The sequence below is a fragment of the Orbicella franksi genome, chromosome 9 (assembly GCF_964199315.1).
Source record: "Orbicella franksi chromosome 9, jaOrbFran1.1, whole genome shotgun sequence".
Classification (NCBI taxonomy): Eukaryota; Metazoa; Cnidaria; class Anthozoa; order Scleractinia; family Merulinidae; genus Orbicella; species Orbicella franksi.
This window is the reverse complement of record NC_138153.1, coordinates 24,214,946-24,236,543: the sequence shown is the minus strand read 5'-3', so window position 1 is coordinate 24,236,543 and position 21,598 is coordinate 24,214,946. Positions and strand designations below refer to the sequence as shown.

The 21,598-nt window shown below is 38.7% G+C and overlaps 1 protein-coding gene across 2 annotated transcripts; it reads right to left on the bottom strand.

The window, feature by feature from the left end:
* Positions 1–11: 11 nt before the first annotated feature.
* LOC145498628 (rho GTPase-activating protein 24-like) lies at positions 12–16,991 on the bottom strand. Of its 2 annotated transcripts, none has more exons than XM_081478528.1 (13): positions 16,591–16,991; positions 14,649–14,753; positions 13,427–13,529; positions 13,207–13,325; positions 11,158–11,278; positions 9,848–9,925; positions 9,550–9,684; positions 8,081–8,174; positions 5,189–5,285; positions 4,422–4,555; positions 3,181–3,314; positions 2,331–2,478; positions 12–1,635 (listed from the first exon to the last, which is right to left on the bottom strand). In XM_081478528.1, the coding sequence occupies exons 1-13, from the start codon at positions 16,636–16,638 to the stop codon at positions 1,545–1,547; spliced, it is 1,407 nt and encodes a 468-aa protein (XP_081334654.1). In that variant the 5' UTR covers positions 16,639–16,991; the 3' UTR covers positions 12–1,544. The 2 variants fall into 2 exon arrangements, with proteins under 2 accessions (XP_081334654.1, XP_081334655.1); XM_081478529.1 differs by having other exon boundaries at positions 3,181–3,278; positions 16,591–16,989.
* Positions 16,992–21,598: the final 4,607 nt, after the last annotated feature.

Below are 21,598 nucleotides of genomic sequence, written 5' to 3'. Positions count from 1 at the left end.
AAGAGAGGACATCAGGAGTTAGGCCACTTTAATGTACAAAAATAGTTACAATATGATCTAAAATAAGATTTTCTTCTGAAACGACGAGAAAAAATGTATGAAATGTACATTTCTTTAATTCCTCAAACGCAGATCGTAATAAATTGTAAATTTAACTATCGCGGTTTATTGAATACCGTAAAATTCCAGTTAAAATCCCACCCCACTATCATCTCCAACTCCGATTACAGGCCTAAAAGATATGCCAATATAACGATTGAACCGGTCGAGTTCCCTTTGGTAAAGCAGCTTTAAGTTCATTAAATGGACGAATCATCTTAAAAACAGCGTAAGAACAGTTATCTCGACTCTTGCCTTATTAGCTAATTCCGAAATGATTTTATTCCTGGTTATATGCGGTAATCAAATACATGTTAGAATAGTGTAATTCATGCTATTGTATGTAAGCAATAGAGCACTTTTTCCGTGTTTACGTAGCCTCGTCTAAACACGAAGAGGGTTGGGAGAATTCGAGACGGCTATGCAAACCCGCAGTCGAGAGTTTACATAATTTTCGAGAATTCTCCCAACCCCTCAAGTATTTAAATGGGGCTATGTAACCACGGAAAAAGTACTCTATTGCTTTTATAAAATATTTTCAAAAATACGCGCGATTCTAAAACGTCACAGCCGTGTTTACATACTCTCATCTGAACACACCTATGGGCTAATGAAAGCGCGTAGTATATCAGTTATTTTATAAATTAAAATACATGCTGGAATAGTGTAATTCATGCTATTGTGTTATATCATATAAATCAAACATATACTAGTTATGTAACGTTTTCGAATGGTTTATCATGGAATAACCCACGAGTCATCACGATTATTTTCTCGGTATACACAGAAACCTTTGTGACAAGTGGGATATTATTCCGTGGTATACCACGAGAAAGTATTGCATAACTATGATACCATTCTCTACAAATATGGCAAGCGTATGCATCATTTTTATTTGTATTTGATTTTAGTTGTCTATATTTTGGGGCGTTTATAATGAAACAATCATTCCACTCGCGCTTGTTGGATATGAAATGATTAGAGCCAAAGAGGCGCCTAGTACCTCGTTGAATATCTATCCTCTTATATTCAACGCGCACTCGTGGAATAAATGTTAGTATATCATAGTATACTAACATTTGCTAATATAGTGATAAATCTATTACAGTATGTCTGCTTCCCCCCTTCAAGTTTATAGGCCCACCTAAAATCTTTACAGAGTTGTATAAAACCCAGGATATACAAACAAGGTTTTACGATAACATTCTGTGTCCACTAACCAAACGAAGGTTTGCATTCGATAGAGCGGCGGCATGCGAAAGACAAAGCAAAAGCGCGAGGAGGGTAAAAAGACTGAGAACAGTCCAGAAATCTAAAACAGAATGTACCACCAATACGAAGCTACTGTCCCTGCCCTGATATCGACGACTGTGTAACATATCTATTGACATCAGAGAGAACTGTGTACAGGCTTTTGAGATGATAATTTAACACAAAAGTCTTTTTCATGTCTGAGGCGGCTCCCAGCTTCCGTATTTAGCGCAGAATTCTTCCATAGCGGACTGCAGTTTTACCAGCCGGTCCTCAGCGGACACTCTACAAAAAATAAAGACATCGTCACGGAATTGATCTTAAATGGTGTTTGTGAAACACTGTGCTACAATATCTACACTGTCACTTGCAGTGCCATAGTCACAAAGACAGAAGCATTTCGTCACTTCTAACGCCAAGCAAAAGAAGTGTTCGGTGGGTGATGGCCATTCAGCACTGCTTTTCGCAAATCCATTAGTGATACGATCATTTGCTATCTTCTCAGGATGACTACGTGGTCCGCACAGCACAGTTATCAGCACGGCCAAGCTGTTAACAAAGCCACCTTCTCGACACAAATCTTCAACTTGGTTACTTCCTTAGCATGCCATAAGAAGGTGGGAAAGGTGGAAAAAATTTGATCCCATTTTCTTGTCTAATAGGGAACCGTGCCCTCAGTAACTATGCTGCTATCGATCAGCTAAGAACTGTTTTTTCACTTAAACCAGTTGTGTTTTGTCTACATGGTCAGCTATTTAACGTTGATTGTTTCCTCATATTTTTGTATTTAGAGCAAGTTCTCGTGATTTGAATCAATAAATGAACATCTCTACACTTGCCCATCTTTTCGCTCCGGATTTCGCAACGAATTAAACTAGAATATGCGTGACATCACAGATTATGCGCGACGAACATTTTTATTAGGATGAGGAAGAGAAACCACAAGCTCTGACAGCAGTTATATTAAGTATTTCACTCACCTTGCCCGTAGCTCGTCTTGTAACCGAATTGTCAACATCTCTTGAACTTTGCAAGCGCTTTCAAGTTTTACCTGAAGATCTTTAATTTGCTGTTGCTGGAGTTCTAATTCATTCTCTAACTCTTGGATGTGGCTTCGTGGATCTTCGGCTAAGATAAAATCAATTAAGCTCTTTCAGTCCTAAGATGTCCTTTTAACAATGAAAACTGCCGTACTCTCAACAAAACCTTTTCACTTGTAAAATACGTAGCCATTTTAGTGGCTGGGTACTCTCGGAGTGCTTTCTTTTTTATCTCAGATGAGGCATAGAAGCTTACTCACACTTCTTATTCAATCAAGATGGCATATCAGGTATTGTTTTATTTCTTCCCCGACGTGAAAGAGGAGAACGCGATGGCAGGGCAGATCGTAGGGTTAAGTCTCGCCACATACTCACACTGTCATCCATGGTTAATAAAGAATTCAATGTGCCTTACACTATAGGCTGTCAGCAGTTTCTACATTCTGCAGCCATGTTTAAGATGTCTTTTGTAGCGGCAAGGCGCCGGGGGGGGGGGGAGTTAATATTTTTCTCCTTTGCTCACTCCAGAAAGGCCTTGCAGGCATTCATTATGTTTTTCCTGGGTTTGCAATTCTGACGCTTCATGACAAGACGAGAAAAGGTGTGTTTCTGTTATCTTTAACAAAATACCATTACCGTAACTTCGTTAGTGAAGCTGATGTTTCGAGTGTTCAGTGTGAAGGGCAGGGCAAAGTCTGACGAAGAGCTACCACCAGACTTCACTAACGCGCTACAATAGTTACTTTCCCTTTATCAACTTCATCTTAACACCTTCCCCTCAGCCCCATACCTATGTCCTCCTCATGCTCAGGCTGGTAGTTCATGATTGGCTGTGACCTCTGCATCCGGGGGGAATCAGAGTTGAAATCAATCAGATTTGAATCACCACTGTAAAGGAAAGCACCATCACACAGATTTAGGATCCTAGAATTAGAGGTTAGAATTATTCACTCATGTCGTGTGAAAAAAAACATTTCTGCCAGAGAAAATATTTAGTATACCATTTCACTCTGAAGTAACTTTTCAAACACAATGAAAACACAACAAAAGAAAACCTTGGGTCTTTCTGTTAGAATGCGGGTACCAATAGTCTGACTTCTAAAAACGCGACAGAAACACAGAACTAGCATGAGCTGTTGACGTAAGGATGGCATGACCAAAAAGATAATCCAAAAAATAAAGAGACGATAAAATAAACGACTTATTTTCCTTCCTTTTTCTGTCATTGTTTTCTGAAAGAAATTCTCTGTATTTCTTTCACTCAGGCCTCGTTAACGTTTAGGAGAACTCAAAACAGTTGTGGAAACACTCGCCGGTTTTCTCTTTTCCCCAAACTTTCCCCTGCTCCCAAATGGTTTCTCTCTCGTCTTTCTCTCAATCAAATGTTAGGCACGAAGTAAAAACAAAACCATTCGTGAAGAAAGAAAACCTCTTGCACCAGGGTGCACAAACTTCTACGGTACATCCTCGAATTAGTGCCTCCCCTCAAATAAGCGCCTCTCCTCTCGGTCAAAATTTAAAATAAGCGCCCCCCCCCCCCCCCTCGAATATGCGGCCCCCTCTTCTCCCCTTGGTTTATGGAAGAGTGCTGAGACAACAAATGATGTATAGTTTTGGTCGTGTTCAACCACGAGCGAGTGATTATCGATTCATTCAAGCACTGTACATTGATTGTCTCGACGAATGGTGGTATATTACGTAGTTCTTCAAGAGAGACAGGATCCTTCTGAGACTTCTGAGGGACTGACACATACATGTATAACAACAACAACAACAAAAAAACCATCATATCTGACTACAATTTGGGAAAAATTAAATAAGCGCCCCCCCCCCCACCCCCCTTCATTAAGCACCTCCCTCGAATAAGCGCCCCGCGTCTTCGTCTAAATTTAAAATAAGCGCCCCGGGTGCTGATTCGAGGATTTACGGTATTCGTGTTTCTATAACTTGCTAGAAATACGGAAAATGTGTTATATTTGTTACATTAATTCTACTGGAACAGTTTAAATACAAAACTCAAGAGATAGTTACCCTGAATGCTGTCGCATGGGGTGAAGGTCTTCATCTTCCGTTTCAGGGAAAAACAGATCATGTTTTCTGATTAGAATACTGATGAGCTCGGTGACAAGGTTTGTACTCTCCATCATTACCTGAGGGTCCTCAGACTAAAAAAAAACATTGTCAAATGATCAACAAATGGACAGATTAATATACAAATTAAAATTGGCCGTAATCTAACTTGGAAGTGACTGAGATTTGACCAGTGACAAATTCCAACATGGTAAACGTAATACTGGTATTTAAAAACACCAGGCATTTGGCATTTCCCTCGGCTTTACCTATTAGATAAAGACTGCATACGAGCCAAGTGGCCCACCAGGCCAGAGCTTATCGCGGTTTCTGTAGCATGAAGTGACTAGTATTTCTACTCCCCCCTGGATGGGATGCTAGTCCATCGCGGGGTTACCCTCAGCATTAAATTCACTGGTACCCATTTGTACACCTGGGTGGAGGGAGGCACTATGAGAGTAAAGTGTCTTGCACAAGAACACAACACAATGTCCCCGGCCAGGGCTTGAACGCAGACCGTTCGATCCAGAGTCGAGCGCACTAACCATGAGTCCACTGCGCGTGAATACATTCCTCTTATTTCCCCACACGAATCAGAAAGCACCAGCAAGAATGTACTTGTCTCTATGCAATGTACAGAATACGTCTTTGCTCCTTAATGTACTTAGTATTTGAAACTGGGAAAAATCACGTCCTTTGACATTCAAGCCAATGACTTGGTAACTCACCCCTGACCGGAGGATATTTGGTCCGAATACCATTGCAAGGTTTCTGACATTCATCTTGTTTTGTTCGCTGTGTTCTTGAACCTCAAACAGAAAACGACTGAAATAAAATTTATCACACTGTAAAATGAGGCAAATTAGACCGCTTTGTTGGTTGAGATAATTACAACATTGATATAATTGAAAGAGACACTTTGTGGCATTGGCTGTTTTCACATCAATGTGAATTATCTAGTATCTTGATGTGAATTCGAGATGGTTCTCTTGTCTCTGATTCACATTTCACATCACTCTTTCATTACAAAACAACTGCTCTAGTACTTCAAGTTATTTTCATGAGCAAGGACAAAATTACATCAACTCGGAAAAAAGCCGAGCTCTAGATGGGATCTGAACCCTTAACGCTCCGTGATCTAGCCAGACGCTCTAACCACTGAACTACTGGAGACTCTATGGTGAGTAAGGGTGAAATGGGGACATGGGTGGGTTCTGAACACCGCAACGAACACCGCATCACCGCAAGAAATGTCAGCGAAACACCGTCACCGCAACACATATTTTTAGCACCATGATTCCTTCACCTACACTTAAAATAGTACTTTTATACCTCAACAATTTTCCACAAAATAAACACATCACAACACTTTTCATTGCGCATATGCTGATACTACTGATGCCTATAAATCAGTTTTCGTGCTCTTGCCGAAGAAACCTTGCGCGAAGCTACTGTAGGAAGCTGACAAAGAAAAAAGAGAGGAGGCTCGAGAGATGGCCTTTACCCCAGATCCCTCTCTTCTTTTACTTCGCTCACTTTTCTTGGTGTATAAACCCACTGACTGAAGCCCTATCTTGACTGAAAGTATGGCTTTAAGGACCTAGTTGCGTTTGCGTTCGATATCGATAATCGTTTGAAAAAATAGAAGGTCAAGTCACAGGACCTTGGAGCTGGTATAGACCAGTATCAGAATGACCTATAGACAAACCGAATGGCAAAAGGGAATAAATAGTAAACGTGTGTAATTTACAAAGCTTCCTTAGCTTATAGAAAGCCTTCTTCCTTCCCTGCCGACGCGACATCTGAATATATTTTGTGGCCGGTAATTTTCGTCACCTTTTCCTTTTTAAATACGTTTCTTCTTTCATAGAAAAAAGCTGCGCAGTCAATAATACGTTATATTCGGCCTTGTCGTTTCCAGAATTCCCAGGATTGTTACTTGTCAAGAGTTACGTATAAATGAAAACAGCTTCGGATTGGCAGCCGAAGCATATTGAAGATTGACTAGAAAGTGATGGTCTGTATTTTGTTACAAATTATTAAACTCAATGGTACGTGTTTCTCATAAATTAGCATGCATTAACGAAGTTTACAAGCTAAATTCAGGTCAAATTTAGGTTTGAGAAACGTAAATCAAAAAAGCACAACACCGCAAACAATTTCATTTCACCGAACACCGCAGCGTGAAAAACACAAACATCGCACACCGTAGGGATTGAGATCACCGCAACACCGCAAGTTAAGATTTTATTCACCGCATCATCGCATTAAAAAAACATCAAAACCGCAACACCGCAAATCCCCATGTCCCCCTCTGAAATGGGAGTCTTTGACTGGAACCACATCGTGTGGTCACACAGCCATGACAGATGACGGAGGGTCGTGGGTTCAAATCCCATCTGGAACTCAGATTTTTTTTTTCGAAGTTAATGTCATTTCTACATTTAATATTTCTTGTAATACTCACTAAGGACAAAATTCCTTCAAATAAAATATCTCAGTTTTGTGTTAGGATTTTCAGACACTTATGTCAAACACAAACTAAGTGCCACACCCCTAATAAGCTCCTTTAGTAGTTACTATTTGCGTTCAAGAAACTCCCTCCCTTGAGCTTAAAGATAAGAAAACTGCCCTGGGCACTAGATTAACCCACTGCAGTACACAAAGACAAAATTTAGTTTAGAATATCACAGTGTCAGATCAGCTGGACTTCATTTATCAACAGTAAGTGAAAGTTCAGCTACTTTTGAAAACTGTATGTGCATGTTTTGTTTTCAAGACCATTTGAGGGTGATCAGGGGGGAAATAAAAGATAAACACGAAGGCTTGACAAGTCAAGAGAGGGGCTGCATTGATAGAAATCAGCTTTTGCAATTAAAAAGGAAGCAGTTTCCATGACAGAATTTAACAATGGAAAGGTAACCATAACATCAGTTCACGCCAAATCATTGTTAGTTTTCTTATTATACTGTAATGTGTTTAACAAAGGGGTTGGTGTGGGGTTTGAAAAAGTATAGTCACCATGGGCAAAAAGGGTGTGTTCACATTGGTATAAAAAGAAGATCTGCAAATTACATGTAGTTACCCTACAAATACTGCACATGTACAAGTAAGTTAAACTTAATGTCATGGGTGACAAATTACTCCTTAATTTTGGTGCAAAATTTCAGTATTAATTTATAATTTGACATGTGCAGTTACAAAATTTCCATCATGGGAACTTTTGACACAAAATTTCTCGATACAATAAACAAGTCACAAAACCCAGGATTGTAAGTGAAATTTGTCACCCACGACATCAGGGCTCAACTTTCAGGAAAAAACCTTGGGCCAGCTGGCCCCTAAGTTTTCAGATTTGGTTGCCAGCAGAAGTATTTTAGTTACTAAACTTTGCATTTTTAAGTTACTGCGTATTTCTCAAGAAGAACACCATTTCAAAGGCTACATGTGTGAAAACAAGAAGTGTAGTTTGGTATTTGACATTCATTCCACTCATTCGATGAATAAAAATTAAAAAAAATTGAATTAAGAATTTTGACAAAACATGTGTGAAATTATTCCCTAATTTCACTTGTCACCATTTGATTATCCATACTAACCCAACAGAAAACAACACTCACCATAAATACACTAAAAGGATGTAGTTTGGCTTTGGAAGTGTCTTGAGCTGCTTTTGTATTGCAGTAATACCATCCTCCTCATACATTTCATAACCTGGGTAAACAAAAAAATAATCATGACCAGGTACAAGACAAAACAACACCACATAAAGTACAGAGGAAACTATTTCACAATTCAGATTAGAAAGCTTTAACATCTGGTATATATCTTGTGTACTGTCCACTACACATATAATCAAACCAGAATTATTCACTGTACATGGATATGTGCCCTGTTTGGTTATTTACTCAGTGTAGGATTCAAAGCTGTTTGAACCCCTCTATTTTCACCAATAATCGCTGATAATGTACAGTACCAAAAATACCCACACCCTCCCCATGGAGGTGCAGTGAAGGCATAGCGGCCTTGTGGTTAGTGCCAAGTGGTCCAGGATCATGACCAGGGATCATGACCAGGGACATTTTTGTTGTGTTCTTGGCCAAGACACTTTTATCGCTCCAACAGTGTCTCTCTCCACATAGATGTATTTGTAAATGTGTACCAGCGAATTTAATGCGGGGAAACCCTGCGATAGACTAGCATCCCATCCAGCTACAGGGGGAAGTAGGAATACTCCTTGTCACTTCATGTGACTGCAAAGTTCTGGAGATAACTGCTGGCCTTATTTTAAAATGGTCCTCTTAGCTTGTATGCAGACTTTACTTTTACCTGTCCATGGAAGATCTTTGATAATTCTGAGGGAGCGGTGGGTCTCGAAAGCCAAAAACTTTAAAGGAGATAATGAAGCTCTTTAACTAGCATTTCTCGATGGGCAGGGATTCAAAACGAGAAAACCTTCCATGGAGCATATTATAATAATTGTTAATATAAATTTCTGGAACAACAAAATCATTTTGATAATTCAAAACTGAAAGACACATGAAGTGTAAGCGTTTACAATGCAAAAATCTTGAAGCCATTATTGATATTGGGGAGCAGGGATTGCACAGTGGTGAGAGGGCTTGCCTCCCATCAATACATGTATGGCCAGGTTCAATTCTGGCCCAGTACCATATGTGGGTTGAGTTTGTTGTTGGTTCTTGCCTTGCTCTGAGAGTTTTCTCCATTTTCTCTTGTTTTCCTTCCTTCACAAAAACCAACACTCCAAATTCCAATTCGGCCAGGAAAGGGGATCGGCATGAAAACCAGCTTAGGCTGATGTAGCTTTCTCTCTAAACATTGTAATTTATTTAATGATAATAATAATAATAATAATAATAATAATAATAATAACAATAATAATTATTATTACTTACATAGCACGATTTTCCATGACAAACATGATCAAATGCACTTTATCATTATTACTGTTATTATTATCATTATCATTATCATTCTCATTATCTTTATCATTATCATTATCATTATCATTATCATTATCATCATTATCATTATCATAATTGCACATGGTGTAAATGTCACAACTTACATCTTGCAGCAGTAAGAAACACTTCAAAGTAGTCATATGGTATGAGTGGCTCAGGAAGTTCTCTGAAGTAAGACTTTAGTACTGATGCTACAGAATGCACTTCAGCTTTGTTACTTTCAAGCTCTGGACTCCCTCCTGATGACAAACAAATTAGATCCAAGACAAACAAGGTGCTAAGGTGGTCAACTTATAATATGTACATGTATTCAAGAGATATTACACAGAACTACATGTAACAGTCAAACTAATTTGCACACAGTTTCATAAGACATCTCGTAAATTATTTGGCATGCTGTACCTCTATTAAAGGCATCCTTCAATTCTGCCACATTTTTTGCCTGTCCAGGTAATCTGAATAGTCCTTCCTCTGATAAACCTTTGAGAATACATGGAAATTGATCTATTTTAGGTTAATTTTTAATTCATTATTGTAATAAACAAATAAATAAATAAATAAATAACAGAACTACAATGTCATATAAATTGTTCACGTAGACAATAAACAATAGCAGAATAGTTAATACATGTAGTTATCTCTTCATTATCTAAGGTTTCCAAAAGTGACCACTGTATGTGAAGTGGATCTAAACAGAATGAAACCCAAGAGAAGGATGAGAAGCTACATCAGCAGAGCTCAAAAAATATATTCAAATTCCAGCCTGCCCTTTGGGCAAGTAACTCTCAAATTTTGCTTGTCTGGGGCACTTCCCCCAAGGTTTTTTAAACTCATTAATAATTCATGAAGCCGAAAATGGAAGTCATTCACTTAAACCCATCCATCTTCTTAGTACATGTTTGTGTACATGTACTTGCTTGCTATTTCCTGAATTAAGCACTGGGTATCTTTGAAAAACCTTGAATTAATGTTTCTAATCTGTCGTAGGTCTTGTTGACCATCTTGCCTAGCTCCAAAAAAGTCATTTTAAAGAGAGGCGCATAAAATTAAAAACACAGAATAACAAACAATTTGGCTATTCCTCTTTAGTTTGAAACAGGCACAGTGTCAAATTTGTAAAGCCAACAAGTACACAGTTGTTTTCATTTGGGTGATTGAAAAATAGTTTCAGTTGAGTGAAAATTTCTTTGTTTGAATGAAAAACTATTTTCCATCAAACTGCAGGAACACTGAAAATTTTTTGATGACTCATTAATCAATTTCTTTTTAATACCATTAATAATACTTTTTACTCCGCAAGGCAGCACCCAAGTAAGCTTCTATTAGAGAATTTAAGGTTGTGTTCTATTGGGATCAACCATTTCAACTGCAACCAGTTTGGGTTGATACAGTTGACATTTCTCAAAAAAAAAAAAAAACTTTTCCAACAGTTTCTAGTTGAAACACGGTAACTCCTGGGCACAGTCCTTACATGAGCTACAATCATGCGACATAATCACGCAAATGTTTTTCAACCATTTCAACGTGGTTTGAGGCTGGTTGAAAAAGCTGATCAACCAAACCAACTGACAGTATCGACCGACAGATGCCTTAAGTACAAGTGATCCAATCTGCCTGGAAATTTAACCAAGGATTTTGACGAAATTAACACAGCTGAATCCACCAAACCACAACACAGTAGATTTGTACATATGGTATAAATACATGCTTACCATTTCCCCTAATGAAATCTACACATTTTTGTACAATGAAAGGCACATATCCTCCACCACGTCTTGTTTCAAACCTCACAGTTTCAGCCAAACTTCGACCAAACATTCCCCCTCCTACAGGCTGAATGAATGAGATAAAGTTTATTAGAAACTGAATGTAAAACAGACATGGCAACTGAAGATTCTAATACCATTGTCCCTTTCACATTCATAACAATTCTTATAACTGGACAGCAAAATCAGTTTATAATATGACTCAGAGGTCACTGCTATTGAATTAAATAGCATAAACACTTCAAAGATAGCATGTACAGGTTCCTGCCGGAATGGTTTATAGTTTTGTAGTGCACAGGATGACAGAAGTTATTAGTCTGAATCTGTCAACTTGAGTACTGTAGGTAACAAACAGTTTACTGTAGGTGGCATAATTACTGGCTGCAAGCACATTTCCACAGGGCATCATGTACATACATGAACAAGTGTAAGGACACTTGGTATCATAAAATGGTATCTTGGTATCATAAAAATCATAAAATGTTGAATATAATTATGCTACGGGTAACTTAAATTATAAAAAGCAATTTCATAAATTTTCAAACCTAAGCAAGTACTAAAAAGTGATTTTTTATGTAGGTAAGGTAAGGTCTGTTGCCATTTGGAGAATCCAAGGGTTCTTAAATATAATTAATTAAATATAATTAATTAGTCCTTCACTCTGGTCACTGCAGAATGAAGCAATTCAAGCCCGAGTTATTGGTAAACAAGACAGTCAATAAATATTCCATGCTTAATCAGCTTCTACACCAGATGCTTTTGGCTTATGCAATAACAAGAAATAACTCCATTAATATTTCCTATGAAGTGACCCAGGTGCACAAACTTCATCTTGGCTGGTTCTTTCATGCTGTGGAAACCCCCCCCCCCCCTGGGAGGGGGGGAGTACTCCCAGAAAAATCGGGTGGGGGTGTGCAGCCCGCTTCCCAAAACCCTTACCCTATTTATGACCAAAATCTGCAATATTCCCTACCCTATTTATGACCTGACCAAAAATTTGAAACCCTATTTATGACCCAACCTTTAAGGTCATTCCCCAGTATTGCATTGCGCATCCCTACTGCGCATAATTTCAAGCGTGATTAGCGTGCACGCATTAAAAAATGGCGGCTTTGTCTTTACAGCTGGACCTCGTCATAGAGATAAATCGTCATTTTCTCGCAAACGAGTATGGTGACCTATCATTTTTTTCTGTTGTTTTGAATTCAGTAATAAATTTCTCTGTGTAAACTAAATATGGACCAATTCTCAGTGTAAAACAGAAAGCAATCGTCGGAAACGTGAATTTAGCAAGCAATCGTGACTACAATCATGGTGCTATTATAAGGATTTATATGGATATAAACAAGGTGCTTTTGCTCCTAAATGAACATGGGGACCCCTCATTTTTATTTCAAAATTTAAGTTCCTATAATATTTAAACAATCGATAGGCAAAGTTTCACAAAAACCTCAGTGCAGGTTCTATTTCAACGGAATGACCTTAAATCAAAACCCTGTTTCAGACCTGCGTTACAATAAGTTCCCTAGTTCAGACCAATGTTAAATTACCGTAACCATAATTTGTGAAGGGCTTTTGTTGATTTTCTTTTCGATAATGACAAAAAAGTGGCTTCTTTTTAAAAACATACCCATATCAAGGTTAGAGTGCAAAAACCATACCCTATTTATGACCAAAATGGCCAAAATCAGCTAAAATCGATACCCTATTTATGACCAAAACAGCTGAAAAACCATACCCTTTGGGGCTGCACATACCTATATAGCCCATATAAGGGAGCACCCCCTCCCCCCCTCTCCCTGGGTGGAAACCAAAGATAAGCAGCAGCTTGATGTGCCACTAGTATAACCCTTTTGGGTTATACTAAAACAATAAGACTGCTCACTATCATTTTCTATTCACTTTGATAGTTAAATCAGGGCATTACTTCTTACCAACTATCAAGTCAAGAGTAATTGTTACGCATGTCTCCTAAACTTAGTTAACACAGCTTACTGCATAAATAATCCTATTTATGGCTCGTATCCATTCATCCATTTCTTGCTGGGATGAGGCAATCAAAACAAAGGTATCATGGTTACTTGAAACTGGTCGGCCTTCCTTGTCTTTGCCGGCTGAAATCAAGCAAGTCCATTAGAGTGTTATTTAATTTAAATCCTAAAATTAAACATTGAAACTTTTGCTATCACAATGTAAACAAGATTGAGTCGCTTACAAACAATTTCAAATTTGAATTTTCCGGGCTCTCCAGGATCCAGTGGATATCTAACAACTTCATTCCCTGGCAAAGGAATGGAAGCAATGGGTGTCTTTGGTTCCTAAAAGACAAGAAATAGCTAATAATTATTATAGAACTATTTACTAAATTACAGAACCTTTGCATACTTGTCAATAATTGACATTTGCATTATAATTCAAAATAAAACTGTTAAATGCAAATGTGAAAGCTGACTACAGTGGGAATACCACAAGAAAAAACACTCCAAGATTATTTAATTTAAACTCATCTCCAATAGATGAGCTTGGGAACTGATGCCTTATAGGTTGGCAGGGGACCTGAGCACTTCAGGCACAGCAGGGAGGTATCCATGGCAACCCTGCGAGCGGGAACCACCCCTGCAAGCAACTGAGTCCACAATGATTCGCCAAAACGTTAGCAACACACGGCAGACAGAAATCCAGAAATATAGCTGGCTAGATGAATGATCCGCAAAGATCAGCTGCAAAGCGACAAAAAGTAAACAGGCAACGAGGCGAGCTGCAAGCTAATGAGGTCACCCTGCAGGTCACGTACGCAAATGGGGGTGACCCCTGGCGGCATTGGCTCATGATTAACTTTGCCTTAATTATATTTAACCACATTTAACCTCTCTGGCAGCACTAACTTCATTTTTATACGTTTCATTTGCAGATCGTATGAGCTGTAGTAAGGTTTGCAAAAAAAGCAACAAAACACAGTACCAAAATCTAACTAGTACAAAATCTGGCTAGTTAAAAATTGCTTTACATGTGGTTAGTATAATCTGACATGTAACTTGCCATTAAAGCTAAATGTGTTCAAAGGTTAGTCTTGAGCTCTGAATGAGTGAACATACATGAACATAATTTTTGAATGAATTTGAAAGTTGAATTCACCATCTAAATCTGGTTGATTAAAATCTTATTAATTTTTAATATTAACAGTACAGTCAAGGGGAAAAAAGCTAGAGATGACTGACTGACTGACCGGCTCACTGACTGGCTGACTGACCAACTGGCTGACTGGCTGACAGGCTGACTGGCTGACAGGCCGCCTGGCCGCCTGGCCAAACAACTAACTGTCAGTTTAAACCACACTAATGCTGTCTAACAGTCATGTATTCTAAATAGAAAGGTCATTTATGTATATAAATACACCATAACTTTCAGTTGATATGTTACAATTTTAATTTACTCACATTATTATCCCTGAAATAATACAGCTGATCTCCCTTAAGTTCAAACCATCTTGACCTCAAGTTTCTATATCGCCCACCCTGCTTGCGAAGCCAGCCACTGTGTTCCTATTGATCATAACAACATGGTACAACTGTTTTCGAACATTCTGTCATGTGTATAAAAATATTAAAAACTAAAAGCTTCCAAATGATAGGAAACATAAACAAAATATTTAGATCCGAAGTAGAATTTTCCACACTTCACACACTCCAATTTGCTGATCACACCATACTTCTTTCTGGCGTTAGTTAGGGCCGGGCCACCATTACAGACCAATTTTCAATTTGGCTGGTTTTAAAATGCCTGGAAAAATCAAATTGCAAGACCAGAAATAAAACTGATAAATCAAATTTACGGTTGCATTTCAGTTAGGTAAAATGCATACGTCAATCACACGAAATTAGTGACAAAAATTGTCTTCCATCACGAAACTTGCCATGCAGCCAAATGGGGCAATTTGCATTACAACTGTATTGTTGTTGTTACTCACTATTCAGTGTCAGCAAACCCAGTTGTTTGGGTTTATTTAATGACCGAAAAAAGGTTAAACAAGCACAGGAGATCATTACTTGCTGCTGCTCTCTTGCGCAGACGAAATCTTTGACGGCAACGACTACCACAAGCGCCATATGTCCTGAAGGTAGGACGTGCTCGGCATTTGACTAATAGTACAGGAAAAAAAGCTTGCCTGTCCATGTTTCGATCAGGTATACGAAATGAAAACATCAGTCTGAATGAGGAAGTTCCCTGCTCTTTTCCGTTTCATGACCTCGCTGTCTGTATTGGGAGTCAATATTGACAACTGTTGTGAGCTTTGGCGGCGGGCTCCTTTGTTTTTGCGGAATTTGGAAAAATTGGCCAGCCCCACTCAAGCACACCGGTGTCTTTGATGCTTTTTGCCGATTTTGAAATTTTTGAAAAAGCACAAATGAGGGGTCCCAATAGAAAAAAGGCGTGTTGACAGACTTTAATCCCTGGAGTAAACAATTTTTGACAAAATTGGTCATAATGCGACCCGGCCCTTAGGTCTTTAGGGTGTACTAGATGTGATTTGATGGTGTTGAAAGATACATGATAGGTATTGGTCCTCTGTTTGCAAAATGGAGCAAGGTTTTTCCTGATACACCCTGAACATAGGGGAGCGGGATATACTCCAGGTGTGTTTCTGCTGATCTCTATTCTGACTCTCCCTTTCTTTCTTTGGAATTTTTTCACTAATACGACTATGAGAGAAGAATTTGCAGGGACCATGGAAATTCAGTGCCAGGCCAAGACATAGCAGACACCGAAGGTATGGAGACATTATTTAGACACTGAAGGTATGGAGACATTTTGTCATGGGACTTTGACCACAGAAGCTCACATGACAAATAGAGTACTGCCACCAACATTCACTTGACAAAGGCACCGCACTAGCGTCAAAAGCTTGTGACAGCTGGAAAAAACTGGACTCTGTTTTGGTATCTTATATTTAGGTCCTTCCTTTTTGTTGCTTCTTTCTAAGGAAAGGGTTGCAAAAATGCCTTTCAAGCACAAGTATATATAGTGGTCGGATGCGGGAAAAGACAGGCATAAAACATTTCTGAGATATAAGCTTACATACAGGTTAGGTTAAACATTTGGAAGTAAAATGTGGATTGATAATGATTAATTGCCGGATGTAAAAGCAAAATATTGTTTATACAGCTTTGTTTGTTTAGTCTGTGGCCATGAGACGCTCCGAACAGGCTTCGAACATTGCAAAAAACTATATACAAACTACGAAAAGTCCAAAATAACTATAGGTAACTGTGTGCGACATTTTGTATTCGACTCTGATTTCCACTTCACTCTTCAATCTTCAAGCTCCAAAACGTTCTCCTACATGTAGCGTTAAACAGCATAACAAGAAATGCTACTTACAATTTTCTGCTTGTGACTTCTAGCCGGTGGTATGGGTTGCCTCTGCATACCGACGCTAAGGTAGAATCTAGAACTTCGCCAAAAAACTACATGCCATGTACGAGGTCAAATAAACAGTGAGCAGCCATGTTGAAAACGCCTCTTTCCGGGCACATCCGGAGCCCTGGAACTGACTTATTTGCGAACCAATCATAAAAGAGCTCGGGAATAACGCGCGAAAACTGCCCAACAACTCGCTAGAATCGCTTCAGATCCGGCTGAGAAGCTGGCAGACAAAAGTATTGAGGTGAGTTGACTTAAAAAAAAATATGAAAAAATCTTCTTATTTTTATAGCTTTAAGCCTAAACCGTTGCGTTTCCATGTATTCTGATAGTGCTGAACAACCGAATTTCACTGTGCGCGATTCTTTCTACCTCGCTTCCATTCGTCTTTTTTAAATTTCTTTTCTACTTCTGTTCTCGCTTTCTCGTCTCCACCTTAACCGGCCAAAACGGTGGAATAACCTCAATTGGCTAAGAGCATCGAAATACTCGGAAGCCCTGAAGCGTGGACTATAACCTAATCTACAATCCACGACAAAAGTCCTTGGCACACCTGTTGTGCCTAAATCCCACCGCTCAGAAGGACAACTGAGGAGTACTAGGAGCGAGTTTCCGAGTTGAGCGGTTTTCGGAAATTGTCGGCTATTCCAATATGGCGGACTATACCAATCACATAAATATGCGAAACTATGTTGGTCAACAGGACAAGTACGTTTTTATTCACCTGACAAGTTAAGAATAATGTGTAGAGAGTAAAGCAGTGAGTTGTTCGGCAAATGCTGTATATTTCTTTAGATCTCTTCCCGTCTAGTTCGTAAATTTGTACACCGGCTAACACATTACACTGTAGACGTCTTTGACTTATAATGGGCACAAGCGTTTTTAAATTCGTCGTTCCTTCAGGACGAATTTTGTTATTGATTCGGCGGATCCCCGAATTCAAACTTCCTTTGCCTTGTCCCTCTGGTCGGTGGGATCTTGGAAATACTACCGACCAATGGGACAGCTTGTGTATAAGGTAATTGGATTTAAGTCCATGCACATTTTTATTTGTAGAATAGTTTGATACATCGCTCTTTAGCCTTACACTACACTAGATTATCACTCTACAGTAATATTTCAGTTTTCTGTGATCTTGTTCCTCTGGCCGGTAGGATCTTGAAAATACTACTGGCCAGAGGAACAGCTCGTGTACAAGGCAATTGGACTTTAGTTCATGCACAGTTTTATTTGTACAATAGTTTGATACATTGCTCTTAAGTTTTATACTAGACCAGAATCACTCTACAGTTGAATCTTTTCAGTTTTCTGTGATCTTGTCCCTCTGGCTGGTAGGATCTTGAAAATACCACCGGCCAGAGGGACAGCTTGTGTGTAAGGTAATTGGACTCAAGTCGATGCACAGTTTTATTTGTAAAATAGTTTGATACATTGCTCTTTAGTCTTACACTACACTAGATTATCACTCTACAGTAATATTTTCAGTTTTCTGTGATCTTGTCCCTCTAGCTGGTAGGATCTTGAAAATACTACCAGCCAGAGGGACAGCTACTTGTGTATAAGGTAATTGGACTCAAGTCCATGCACAGTTTTATTTGTGCAATAGCTTGATACATTGCTCGTTAGTCTTACACTACACTAGATTATCACTCTACAGTAATAGTTCAGTTTTCTGTGATCTTGTCCCTCTGGCCGGTAGATCTTGAAAATACTACCGACCAGAGGGAGAGCTTGTGTATATTAGGTAATTGGACTTAAGTCCATGCACAGTTTAATTTGTACAATAATTTGATACATTGCTCTTTAGTCTTACACTACACTAGATTATCACTCTACAGTCATATCTTCAGTTTTCTCTGACCTTGTCCCTTTGGCTGGTAGGATCTTGAAAGTACTACCGGCCAGAGGGACGGCTTGTGTGTAAGGTAATCGGACTCAGCCCATGCACAGTTTTATTTGTACAATAGTTTGATTATTGCTCTTATTGCTTAAGTCATAAATCAGGCTTGAATATTGAGGATTTCCATTTATATGAAGGTTATCAGACACTTGATTTCAATGCCTTAATAAAATTTATTTTGCATTCACTCCAAGTGAAACAGAGTGCCAGGCAGTACTAGGACACATCTCTGATATGTCCAGTGGGCTCAAGTTGTATACATCAATATTTAATATATTATTTTGTGACTTACATACTCTGTGTAAGGACAGAGGAATTTCTTCAGGAGGATTGTTAAACTTAAAGAGTTGGATACTGTTCCTTAGCATTGAAAGACTATCTGTTTATGAAATAAACACAAATTAAAGTAACGAAAATGTCCTATTGTCTTTTTTTTTGTGAATGGTGTTTACCTTTAAACAAAATAGGTTTAAGGAAATCCTTTATTTAACCAGAACGTATTGCTTATAGGACAATGACCTGACATACTCACAAAGCCACTCTCATTGCAAAATTTCTAGTCTATTTCCCTCATGTTTATTAGGCCTGTATCCTGCAAAGGATAAGTCACTTCTAAAATGAGGCTTTCTAAATAACAAGTGTAAATAAGTGTAAATAGTTAATAAGTGTAACCCCAGTTACCCTAAAAATTAATCAGATCGAATAGTTTGCTGAGTTTGCATATTTGTGCACCCATGAGTAAAATTGGGAGGGGGGGCAGGGGGGCAGGAGCCCCAGAAGAATAGGGGGCAGGAGGCAGGAGAGGAAAGGGTGGGAAGTGAGAGTTCTACGAAGCCGGGAATCATTTATTAAGCATTAAAATACTTTCAAAAACAAGAACCCAAATGTTTTTTGACTTACATTTAGCTTATCTTGAGACTTCTGGACTGAAGGAAAAATTAAATCCGCCCTTGGACTGAAAAACTGGGGCCAACTTCTGGTAAAATTGGAAACCTTTTTACAGTGGTTACATCATAGGTCATCAAATGTTGTCATTTAAACTGTCAAACGACGTGAAGAGCTAGAGGAGCAAGGCTGAAGACAAAGGAAAACAGGAAAAGAAACGCCAAAGGATTGCGCAGATCAATGATAAGTATGTGTTTTGAGTGTCCTTATTTACAGGGGACGGAGCAAACCAGGGGAGGGCGGGAGTCAAGAGATAAAGGTATGGGAAGCAGGAGAACTGGGAGGTTCTGACCCGCTTTTGCCCCCCTCCCCTCCCCTCAAAAAAAAATTGTTAAACAACAGCTTAATTGAACGCGATTAAGTTTTTTAGTTTTTAAATTCATTGGTATTATCTATGTTTAGTTTCCAGAGCATCTCAGCAGGGGAGAAACTCCTAATTTCAACCAGGTATTTTGAATCAAAAGCAAGTATCAACACTTCTCATCGCATGACAAAGTAATGGAAATCAATTTAAACCAAACTACATGGATACCAACTACACATCTCCTATTCATAACACTTTCTTGCAGAAATTCACTATGTTTGTCTTATTTTCCAGGATGACATTCCCTCTCTCCATGAAGTGATGAAAATGCAGATCTTACAGCAAATGCTACCAAACTGAAGGAATGTACATTCAAAAGAACTCAAAAGTTCTCATCAATGGTAAAATATTAATTTTGCTTGAAAAGGATTCACCTCCATATTTCCTTAATCAGTTGTACATATATATATAACAGTCTCCCTCACTAAATAAACACTCTAAATCCATCGTTCAACTTAAGATTCCACACTGATACTGGCATGTTCATTGATTCAGAATTATTGCAATGGCAGAGCATGAATAGACTTTTACAGACACCATGAACTTCAGTCCAATTACCTTATACACAAGCTGTCCTTCTGGCCGGTAGTATTTTCGAGATCCTTCCAGCCAGAGGGACAAGATCACAGAAAACTGAAAATATTACTGCAGAGTGATTGTAGTGTAGTGTAAGAAGTAAGACTAAGCAATCAATCAAACCATTCTACAAATAAAACTGAGCATGGGCTTAAGTCCAATTACCTTATACACAAGCTGTCCTTCTGGCCGGTAGTATTTTCAAGATCCTACCGGCCAGAGGGACAAAATCACAAAAAAACTGAAAACATTACTGTAGAGTGATTCTAGTGTGGTGTAAGACTAAAGAGCAATGTATCAAGTTATTGTACAAATAAAACTGTGCATGGACTTGAGTCCAATTACCTTATACACAAGCAGCTGTCCCTCTGGCCGGTAGTATTTTCAAGATCCTACCAGCTAGAGGGACAAGATCACAGAAAACTGAAAATATTACTGTAGAGTGATAATCTAGTGTAGTGTAAGACTAAAGAGCAATGTATCAAACTATTCTACAAATAAAACTGTGCATATACTTGAGTCCAATTACCTTATACACAAGCTGTCCTTCTGCCCGGTAGTATTTTCAAGATCCTACCAGCTAGAGGGACAAGATCACAGAAAACTGAAAAGATTCAACTGTAAGAGCAATGTATCAAACTATTGTACAAAATTAAAATAAAACTGTGCATGAACTAAAGTCCAATTGCCTTGTACACGAGCTGTCCCTCTGGCCGGTAGTATTTTCAAGATCCTACCGGCCAGAGGGACAAGATCACAGAAAACTGAAATATTACTGTAGAGTGATAATCTAGTGTAGTGTAAGGCTAAAGAGCGATGTATCAAACTATTCTACAAATAAAAATGTGCATGGACTTAAATCCAATTACCTTATACACAAGCTGTCCCACTGGTCGGTAGTATTTCCAAGATCCCACCGGCCAGAGGGACAAGGCAAAGGAAGTTTGAATTCGGGGATCCGCCGAATCAATAACAAAATTCGTCCTGAAGGAACGACGAATTAAAAAACGCTTGTGCCTATTATAAGTCAAAGACGTCTACAGTGTAATGTGTTAACCGGCGTACAAATTTACGGTTTACCAACTAGACGGGAAGAGATCTAAAGAAATATACAGCATTTGCCGAACAACTCACTGCTTTACTCGCTACACATTATTCTTAACTTGTCAAGTGAATAAAAA